This window comes from Rhea americana, unplaced genomic scaffold (genome assembly GCF_003343005.1).
Source record: "Rhea americana isolate MKP2758 unplaced genomic scaffold, rheAme1 scaffold_479, whole genome shotgun sequence".
Classification (NCBI taxonomy): Eukaryota; Metazoa; Chordata; class Aves; order Rheiformes; family Rheidae; genus Rhea; species Rhea americana.
The window spans coordinates 36,638-47,598 of record NW_028186622.1 but is presented as its reverse complement, the minus strand read 5'-3'; the positions used below and the strand labels follow the sequence as shown (position 1 = coordinate 47,598).

The following is a 10,961-nucleotide window of genomic DNA, read 5'->3' as shown; positions in this document are numbered from 1 at the left end:
TCCTCTCCGCCCAGCTCTCCAGCCTGTCCAGGTCTCTCTGAATGGCAGCACAGCCCTCAGGTGTATCAGCTGCTCCTCCCAGCTTGGTATCATCGGCAGACTTGCTGAGRGGGCACTYTGTCCTCTCATCCAGGTCAYTGATGAAAAAATTGAACRGGATGGGACCCGGTCCTGAGCCCTGGGGGACGCCACTAGCCACAGGCCTCCAACTRGACTCCACGCCRCTGATGATGACTCTCTGAGCTCTGCCTTTCAGCCAGCTTTCAATCCACCTCACTGTCCACTCATCTAACCCACACTTGCTGAGCTTCTCTAGGAGGATGTTATGGGAGAGTGTGTCCAAAGCCTTGCTGAAGTCAAGGTACACAACGTCCACTGCTCTCCCCTCATCTACCCAGCCAGTCATTCCATCATAGAAGGCTATCAGATTGGTTAAGCAGGATTTCCCCTTGGTGAATCCATGCTAGCTACTCCTGATCACCTTCTCCTCCACATGTCTGGAGATGACATCCAGAATGAGCTGTTCCATCACCTTTCCAGGGATGGAGGTGAGGCTGACTGGCCTATAGCTGCCTGGGTCCTCCTTCTTGCCCTTCTTGAAGACTGGAGTGACACTGGCTTTCTTCCAGTCCTCAGGCACCTCGTCAGTTCTCTAGGACCTTTCAAAGATGATGGAGGGCAGCCTGGCAACAACATCCGCCAGCTCCCTCAGTACCCGTGGGTGCATCCCATCYRGGCCCATGGATTTGTRGATGYCTAGCCTGCCCAGAAGGTCTCTAATCCTCTCCTCCTCAACCAAAGGAAAGTCTTCCCTTCTCCAGACTTTCTCCCTCACGTCCAGGCTACGGGATTCCTGAGGGCTGCCCTTAGCAGTGAAGACTGAAGCACAGAAGGCATTCATTAAATTTAGTAAGTCTGCCTTCTGTGTATCCCTTGTCACCAGGGCCCCTGCTCCATTCAGTAGTGGGCCCACATTTTCCCTAGTCCTCCTCTTGCTGCTGCTGTGTTTGAAGAAGCCCTTCCTGTTGTCCTTRACATTCCTTGCCAGACTCAATTCCAACTGGGCCTTAGCCTTCCTTGCAGCATCTCTACATACTCTGACTGCATTCCTATAATTCTCCCAAGTAGTATGTCCGCTCTTCCACATTCTGTATACTTTCTTCTTCTATTTGAATTTGGCCAAGAGCTCCTTGCTCACCCATGCAGGTCTCCTGCCTCTTTTGCTGCACTTCTTACTCATAGGGATGCATTGCTCTTGAGAATTCTATTGCCACATTTTGCAAATAGTAAGAGTTTTGACTATCCTGAATGATCCATGACTCCTTCCTGACCCTTTTTTTCCAGATTATTTATGCAGACGTTGAACAATACAGATTTTCAAGGGATCCTAACAGTAGTCATCTCCATTTGGCAAACTGTTTGCTCCTATCATATCTTACATTTTTCCGCTTGGCAACTCTAGTATGTAAATATTTGATTACCTATTTGAAAGTTTTTATGAAAATCTGTGTGTATATATATCAACTAGACCATCTATTTTCACCTGCTCGTTGACTCTCTGAAAAAATTCATCAGTTTGTGACATGCTCGGGTATGTGTTTATTATCATAGAATCATAGAATCAGTAAGATTGGAAGGGACCTCTGGAGATCATCTAGGCCGACCTCCCTGCTCAGCAGGGTCACCTAGAGCATGTCAGTCAGGGTTGCATCCAGGCGGGCCTTGAAGATCTCCAGAGAAGGAGGCTCCACAACCTCCCTGGGCAACCTGTTCCAGTGCTCAGTCACTCTTACAGTGAAGAAATTCCCCCTCGTGTTCAGGCGGAACTTCTGGACGTGAATTATTCTCCGTTCTACCGTATGTATTCATGTATCTGCTAATTTCTGCTATTTTCTGGTTGCAGAAACCAGATATGCTGGTCTATAAAATTGTAAACCATATTTCCACCACTCAGAGGCCTTTTAAATTTATTTCTGGTATCATCTGTGTGCCTTCCTTTTCCTTTTTTTTTTTTTGGGGGGGGGAGGACACTGGAGCTGATATAAGCAAAAAGGTTACCTACCCCAGTTTGTGGTTTGGCACTTTTATATGCAAGTTCCTTTAGAATTTTGCTTCATCTGATTCTGCCAATTTGTAAATAAGAGTTTAAGACTTGGCAATGATTCTTAATAAAAAGGTCAATTTGAGTAGGTAGCTGGCAAGCTAATAACTGTTTGAAAGATATGATATCAGTATGAGGCATTCAGATAGATTAAATGTTTTCAAATTATTTTTCAGACTGAACTTCATTCTAGGGTATTCAGGGAATTGAGTGTAATAACTTGAGATATCTCTAAGATTATCTTTGAGAACTAATGGATAATAGATTTGTCCTGAAAAGCAGAGAAGGATAGAGTAGAAAAGAATGTAGGGATTTAGCAACTTATTCAACTTATCATTTCTTGCAGAATTTCAGGAATAGTTTGTAAGCATCTAGCAGATATGAAGATGAGTAACAGTTAGCAAAAATTAGTCAAGAATAAATCATGCCAAAACATTCTATTTTTCTTTAAGCTCAGAATAGCAGACCTTTTGGATAACTGAGCAGCAATTTACTTCATGAGTTCTTTTAGACTTTTGACACTCTTATGTACTACACTGATGTGACTATCATGAAGTATTTTTTTTAATGCAATAGGAAAGGTTCAAATTAGGCATTCGGTAAAGATGTTAATCGGGATGGCAAAGCACTGTGATAGATTTCAAACTATCTTTTAGATTTCCAGTGATAGAGGCTCTAAAGCTGTCCCTAACCAAAGCTTATCAGGAAGCATACAAATATAGCTGATCCTGCCTCTAAGGATGGAATATGAAAGGACCTCAAAATCATTTATTCCATCCTTACTTTTGTATGATTTTACTGTTTCATTAGTTCTTTAGATTGATATGATTCCTTAGATTTGTCCCATGGAAAAGAAGGTTTTAGGGTGGTACTCCCCTAAACTTTATTAGGGTAGCTACCAGTGAAAAGAATCAATTTGTTTTTTTTTGTTTGTTTGTTTTTTAAGAACTGGTCTTTATACCTTATTCATCTGTCAGCTTTATAAACTGTCTAGTAAGCTTCCAGCTCAAGGCATGTTTGGAAAAGGTTTTATTATTTTGTAATTTGCAAGTTCTTCCTTCATTTTTTTTTCTTGCTACTTAGTTTTCCATTTAACTCATCAGATCTTTTTCTTACATTTTCCCCACCTGTACAAGATTTCCACTTTTTGAAAGATACTGCTGGTTTTTGCATTTTAATAGCCTACCTCATGCTCATTTTCACCTGCCCTCTTGCATGCAGTGCCCTCCACCTCTGTATCTTGAAAGACTAACACATGGTTACTCTGCACCTCCATTATTGGGCTTTGGATCATCTACTACATACAGATGTTTTATATTTTTAACTGTTCCTTTTAACTTTGTTTTAGCAAGTCTCTTAATTTTTATGTTGCTTCCCTTTTTGGAGATGAAACTCTCATAGTGAGTTTTTTTCTTACTTTATGGTCCTATCAGGGTAATTAATTAGAGTACAGCAAAAACTGTTGTAAATTTTTCCAGGTAATGTGCAGAGTGATTGAACTCTCTTACCATGCTCTTTGTCTTCATTCTTTCCGATCTATCTCAGTATTCTGCTTTCATTGTCATTGTCTCAGGGTAGAAGTTAACACTATAGTCCTAATAGTTTTCTTTTCTTATTTCAGCATAGAATTTCAATCCATAGAGATTCTGTGGTATTTGGTAGCTAGCTTGTTTATATTATTTGACTCTAAGCTTATTGTAAATTCAAATTGTGTGTGTGTATCTAAATATGCATCAGATCCCAGAGTCAGATTGAATTTCAGCCTTGTGAAGGCAAGGTAGGATAAGTTTGTGTCTGTGTACACGCACTGAAAAGATTTCATCTTGGAACTTTTATCTCTGAATGCCTTTGTCTTGCCTAGGTTTCTATGGTCCCTGCCTCAAGGCTGCTCCCATTCTTGTCTTCACATGTCCTATTCAGGCCTGTGTTACTGGAGGTGGAGAAATCTTACTGTAGTAACATTCCAGCTAGATCTTAGATTCTGTAGAGCCAGCCTTACTCAGAATGCCAAGATAAATGGATTTTCTTCCATATTTCATCTGCATGTAACTCCTGCTTTTAGAACTGCGTCAGACATAGCTTTGGCAGTGACATTTAGCTGTGCAGAAATGTGCTCCGAGATGTGAACTTATGTGTGCTAATGTGTGCTTCCACCTGGTCTTTCAGACAGCCAGAAATCTCCATGCACTCTCTGGCAATCAAAAGCTTCCTCATTTTTATATAATTTTGTAGGAACGTAAAAGTGACTCTCCAAAAAATCTTCCAAACATTTTTTTGATTGAGTTCAGTTCTACACATTCTCTAGATTTTACTTCTGATTCCTGAATACCTTCTTACTGCATCTGTATCACATCAAGCAGGAAATACAGCTTGAGGCTTTAACATTATTTAGCTGGATGCTTCCCTTCTAGGAAACAGTAATAAAATGATTCACAGAGCATTTGAAAGTTTAACTGAGGGTTTCATGTTGGAAACATGGAAAAAGTGAGCCTGAATTCATTGTTGGTTTATATGTGAATACTTCTATACTATAAGTATTCAGTCCCTAAAGGTTTTTTGAAGTCACTGATGGCTGAAACCAGTCCATAACCATGAATAACAAGGCCTGCTTCTGTACATCTGCCTCTCCTCTGTCAGGATTTCTTTGGAGAAATGGAAATTGTATTTGTTGAGATTTTCTCATTTCTGCTGTTCTAAAACAGTTTGCTTCAAGACTCCTATTGCAATTTAAAATGCACATTGGAATGTGTAGAGCAGTTTTAGTGCTTCAGAGAGCTCTTTCCAACTCAATACTATTTTTCTGGAAATGTCTCAAACGTTTCTTACATGTCTGCAACTGATGAAGAACAAAATCTGGGAGGCTGGCAGCAGGGGTCCTGTGTAAAGGCTCATCAGGTGCAGCAAAAAAATCTGTTAAATCTTGTGCTGGAGCTGTGTGGGAAGCAGCAAAAGTTCTTTGTCTTCTGTGGCACCTGCAAGTTCTCTAACAGGAATTTGTTTTGAGTGGCCACAGCCAGGCACACCAGAGATTTCTTGATTGCTGTTTAGCCTCAGTGTCCCTATTTCAAAAAAATGACTTGCTTAATTGTCAAGGGCTTTCAGATTAGGCTTGGCTTTCTTCTGCAGTGACATAGCAAGGTCTCTCTTTATTGTATTACTTTGTGCAGTGTTGCCAAGCTTGTGCAGGGCTTCATCCTACAAGCTGTGCCCTGTCTGGTTATAGAGGAACTACTGGGCCCAGATTGCAAAGCTGTTTGTGTCTTTTTCACACCAAGCTACCTATTGCTGTGAAGGAAAGCCCTTGTTGGTCTGTACAGGCCTAGCTTTGGAACGAAGATTGCAATGGTCAATGATTTTTTTTTTTTTTTTTTTTACAACTAATGAGTGATCAGATATCCTTGCTGGTATAATTAGATCTGTCAGCTGCTTCCAGTAGCACAGAGTGCACAGTGCCACTGCCTCATCTGCAGACTGTGCTGGGCAGGCTCAGGGCTACCCTTCAGTCACTCTCTTCTCCTTTTCTGATCTCAGCAAGTAGTTGTGGCAAATGATCTTCTKCTAGAACAGTTCCTGGGTATAGCTGACCCATTCATGCTTTAACCCACCCCTATCCTGTTCAGTGTCTGTAGAATGCCATCAGGGAAGCCACTGAAGAGCCGCAAGGTGTAGCATGCCTTGCATGCAGTTGACCCACCTGTGTGTCACCTGTCATACACCATGGATGATGCATTTTCAATGCCCTGGGCGGTGTCAAAATGAGATTAGCAGGTAGACAGAAGTCAGATGTCAGAGCCATCATGTTGATCCAGATTGAGCAGGCAGGAATAATGACATGTTGAAAGAGAAAGTAGAGGTAACTGTCCCCTGCAATAATTGGCACTCATGTCAGCAGCCTGCTTGGCCTGTTTCATGTCTTGTAGTTTCTGGTTTTGTATTCCTGCAGTTTTCCTGTCCTCTCTTCCACCCACCCCCCCCCTCCCCCCCCAGGATCACAGAATGGTTGAGGTTGGAAGGGACCTCTGGAGATCATCTAGGCCAACACCCCTGCTCAAGCAGTGTCACCTAGAGCRTGTTTCATAGGATCTCATCCAGATGGGTTTTGAATATCTCCAGAGGAGACTCCACAACCTCTCTGGGCAACTTGTTCCACGGCTCTGTCACTCTCACAGTGAAGTTCTTCCTTATATTCAGACGGAATTTCCCATGGTTCAGTCTGTGCCCATTGCCACTTGTGCTGTCACTTAGCACCACTGAAGAGTCCGGCCCCATCCTCTTGACATCCTCCCTTAAGGTATTTGTATACATTGATAAGATCCCCTCTCAGTCTTCTCTTCTCCAGGCTAAACAGGCCCAGCTCTCGCTTTCCAGAGGCCCAGCCTTTCCTGATAGAAGAGGTGTGTTCCAGTCCTCTGATCATATTCATAGCCCTACGCTGGACTCTCTCCAGTAGCTCCATGTCTCTCTTGGACTGGGGAGCCCAGAACTGGACACAGGACTCAAGATGAGGCCTCCCCAGGGCTGAGTAGAGGGGCAGGATCACCTGCCTCGACCTGCTGGCAACACTCTTCCTAATGCACCCCAGGATATCATTGGCCTTCTTGGCTACAAGAGCACATTGCTGGCTCATGGTCGACTTGTTGTCCACCAGCATTCCCAGGTCCTTTTCTGCAGAGCTGCTTTCCAGCAGGCCAGTCCCTAGCCTGTACTGGTGTATAGAGTTATTTCTTTCTCGGTGCAGGAACCTGCACTTGCCTTTATTGAACTTCATGAGGCTCCTCTCCGCCCAGTTCTCCAGCCTGTGCAGGTCTTTCTGAATGGCAGCACAGCCCTCTGGTGTATCAGTCACTCCTCCCAGCTTGGTGTAAGCAAACTTGCTGAGGAAGCACTCTGTCCCTTCATCCAGGTCACTGATGAGTAAGTTGAACAAGGCTGGACCCAGTACTGACTCCTGGGGATCTCCACTAGCTATAGGTCCCCAAATAGACTCTGTGCCACTGACCACAACCCTCTGAGCTCTGCCTCTCAGCCAGTTCTCAATCTGCCTCACTGTCCATTCATCCAGCCCACACTTCCTGAGCTTACCTATGAGGATGTTATGGGAAGCAGTTTCGAAAGCCTTGCTGAAGACAAGGTAGACAACATCTACTGCTCTTCCCTCATCTACCCAGTCAGTCATTCCATCACAGAAGGCTATCAGGTTGGTTAAGCATGATTTCTGCCACATGAATCCATGCTCACTACTCCTGATCACCACCACCTCCTCTATGTGCTTGGAGATGATGTCCAGAAAGAGCCTTCCCTCACCTTTTCAGGGATGGAGATGAGGCTGACAGGCCTGTGTTTTCCTGTGTTGTTCTAGTTCTTCCCCCTCTTTTTCCAACTCTGCATTTTGGAGAGTTAGGTTAGAAGATGGATCAGCAGCTGCTTTGCGAGGTCGATCCCCCTTTCTGCAGATGCATTTGAAAAGTCATCTACTGTTTCTTTCTCTGAAATCTCACCACCTCTTCACTTCCCAGTATATTCCCTCTGCTTCTCCATTCATCTCTTGGTCTGTATCCTCTGCTGAGCTCACGGACATCTACTTCCCGACCCTTTTCCTTAATTCCTCCTCCATCTCCCCCATTCTCCTTCTTTCACAGAGCTTTGCCCTCGTGCGCATTGTTTCTCTTTCAGCCTAGAAGCCTGCACAGACTCTGGCTGGAAGAATGGGAGGGAAACTGGGATGTACTATCAGGGAAATCGAGAATTGAGTGACTGGTACCACTTTGCTGTTTAAAAAAAAAATGTAGCCAGTGGGGAGGGAACACACAAGGAACACACAAGGGAGGTGATCCTGCCCCTCTACTCAGCCCTGGGGAGGCCTCATCTCGAGTCCTGTGTCCAGTTCTGGGCTCCCCAGTACAAGAGAGACATGGAGCTACTGGAGAGAGCCCAGTATAGGGCTACAAAGATGATCAAAAGACTGGATCATCTCCTCTGAGGAACAGCTGCAAGAGCTGGGCCTATTTAGCCTGGGGAAGAGAAGACTGAGGCGGCGATCTTATCAATGTGTACAAGTACCTGAAGGAAGGGTGTCAAGGGGACGGGGTTAAACACTTTTCAGTTTTCCCATGCAAAAGGAAAAGAGGCAACGGGCAAAAACTGAACCACAGGAAGTTCCAGCTGAATATGAGGAGGAATTTCTTTGCTGTAGAGTGACAGAGCACTGGACCAGGTTGCCCAGAGAGGTTATGGAGTCTCCTTCTCTGGAGCTATTCAAAGCCTGCCTGGATGCAACCTTGTCTAACATGCTCTAGGTGACACTGCTTGAGCAGGGGTGTTGGCCTAGATGATCTCCAGAGGTCCCTTCCAACCTTACTGATTCTGTGACTTTCTTGTGTTACACTGTAGCCATAGAAAAGGCTGCAGTGTGTGGAGGGGGGGGTCTCAATCTGTGCTCTGCCCGCTCGTGCTAACCCTTCTTGTGTTCCTGATAGAGAATGGCTCATCTAGTGCAGGGTGAGGCATACTGCAGGACTGTTCAGCAGTAGCTCCATCTGCCTGCGTCCTGTACTGCTCCCATCTCCACCACTCCTCAATGGTTGTCCTTTAGTTTACCAATTTCTAGTTCTGATTTTCCTTTCCTGTGGCTTGTGAGCCAGTCCTATGACCTAGGTAGGTCTTTGCCCCTCACATCAGAACTTAAATTACTAGACTGATTTCTTTCAGCTTTAGCTGCACTTTATGATCCCCCTTACTGAGTTGAAGTACAGAAATTCATGATCCTTCATGCTATTTCAACTTCTTCCTCTCCTAATAGCACCGTTTTAGATTGGGAAAAGATCATCATTTCATGATCACAAAAATGTTTTTTGTGCTCTGTTGTATAACCTTGACAATATTTGTTACTGAGCTACAAGAATGTTTTTGGCTTTTAAGAATCCTTCATTGTAGGCACTCAGTTTATGATGATGTCTTTCAGCCTGAGTTATCTCCTGTACTTTCTGCCACTTGGTGTTCTGGGCACTTCTCATCCATGCCACCTACCCACACACACCCCTTCCTTTACCAAGGTGGCTATCTGGCTAATCAGGACCCAATCTTCCTTTAATATGTAGTGCTGTTTTTCCTGCTGCTCATTACATGTCATTAATTCCTTGTGAAGTACGTCATATGGGCCTAAGCACTTGGCCTAATGAGCAAAATGTGCCTAAACTCCCTTTTGGAAAGCTTATAGCATTGGCTAAACCTGATGGTAAGAGCTCCTTGAGGTTTGCCAGGGGTCATCAGCAAATCCTGTTGTTTTGGAGATACACTGCCCAGTAGGCTGTAAATGACCTTGTCAGCAGCCTATTGCTGGCTGACTTTTCCTTGTCCAGGTTTCATTTGCTCAAGAGTACCTTTTGCCACTGAGAGTACCAGCCACTTTAAACAATTTCTGCTGTCTTTCAGGGGAAGAAGTTGCGCTGTACTGTGCCAAGTATCTTCCTGAGATAATCAAGGACCAGAAGGCCTATAAGGAAGGCAAATTGCAAAAGGTATGAATCTAACACTGCACTGGGACAAGTGTAGGCACGAAAGCAGAAAAAAAAGACTTTATTAGGTACCCAGTACTCATGTAGTGCCTTGTCCCTCCAAAATGGCTGCCCTGTCTTCCAAGAGTGTCTGTTTCCCTTCCTCATCTATAGGAGTGTATACCAGGTGTTGGTTGTATTTTCAAAGATAAACTGTCTGGTTTTTGGCTCATAGGTGGGTTTTTTGTTGTTGCTGTTTTGTTTTGTTTTTAATTTGCAGACTTGTTCCAGCTAAGGGGTTTGTTCTGTTTTCCTTAGAACTAAGTAGCATGCTGTTGAGATATGGTGTTCATGTCTTGCCTCCACCAAGTGACCCTGCTATGGTGATTCTCCCTTAGAGTATTAATGTCTGATCTGGTATCCTTTGGGTTGTTGCAGAAATATATAGCAGTGTCGGTGAGAGGAGTGCAGTCCCTCCAGAAGCTTCTGTTTAGATCCAGATTGAGGATAGCCTACAAAGCAAACCTCAATCAGTTTGTGACTCTGGCTAAATGGTCGAGACCCCCAAGTATTGTTCTGTGCTGATCCCAGGCTGGCTGTGTTCACTGACTGCGATAAGTCTGTCTGCTGAGCAGGGGAGTCTGGGTGCTGAGCTGTTCCCTGCAGTGGCTTTGAATGCTGTCCCATCTCGGGCCCCAATATTGTTCTGCTTGACCACACAGCATGACTTGCAGGCCTTTGTAAGGAAGACAAATTTGTGCATATATCTGTCTGTGTTTATATGTAGGCCCTGGAAGATGCTTTCTTAGCCATAGATGCCAAGCTCACCACTGAGGAGGTAATTAAAGAACTCTCTCAAATGGCTGGGCGACCCCAAGATGATGAAGATGAGAAGGAGAAAGTTGCTGATGAAGATGATGGTAAGTCAGGTGCCATGGAATAGACAAGACTGTACCTCCAGGCCAGGGATTAAGAGCAACTGGACCAGGTCATCTCTAGCAGAAGGGTTTGCTATTAAAGTTGCCCAGTTAAATTTCAGCTGAATTTAAGCACGTGTGCACGCCTGCGTACGCACACCCCACATTCTCTGTTGCTTTGAGTAGGTGCTAGGGAGAGTCTGATTCATTTGGTAGCATAATGCTATGAATAGTAAACCAGTTTGTCACAATTCTTCATAGAGCTTCCTCCACAGAGTGCAGAGGTCTCGGATGTGTCAGAAATCCCTGACCGGGAAGTGGACTAAATTGTGGAAATGAAACAGTATGATGTCTCCTGGGCAGGTGGCAGACATACACTGCAGTTAGAATTGTAGGATTGTGTTAGATTCCTGCTGTCTCTTTTCAACTTTTTTTTTTTTTTTTTTTTTT

General features: G+C 44.2%; 1 protein-coding gene across 1 annotated transcript in view; it reads left to right on the top strand.

The window, feature by feature from the left end:
* The window catches only part of PPM1G (protein phosphatase, Mg2+/Mn2+ dependent 1G), a 26,009-nt gene that overhangs the window by 8,687 nt on the left and 6,361 nt on the right, over nt 1-10,961 (top strand). Inside the window, exons 3-4 of the mRNA XM_085316700.1 lie at nt 9,533-9,618; nt 10,382-10,514. Coding sequence (XP_085172826.1) covers nt 9,533-9,618; nt 10,382-10,514 — 219 coding nt within the window. The remainder of the gene's footprint in view (nt 1-9,532; nt 9,619-10,381; nt 10,515-10,961) is intronic.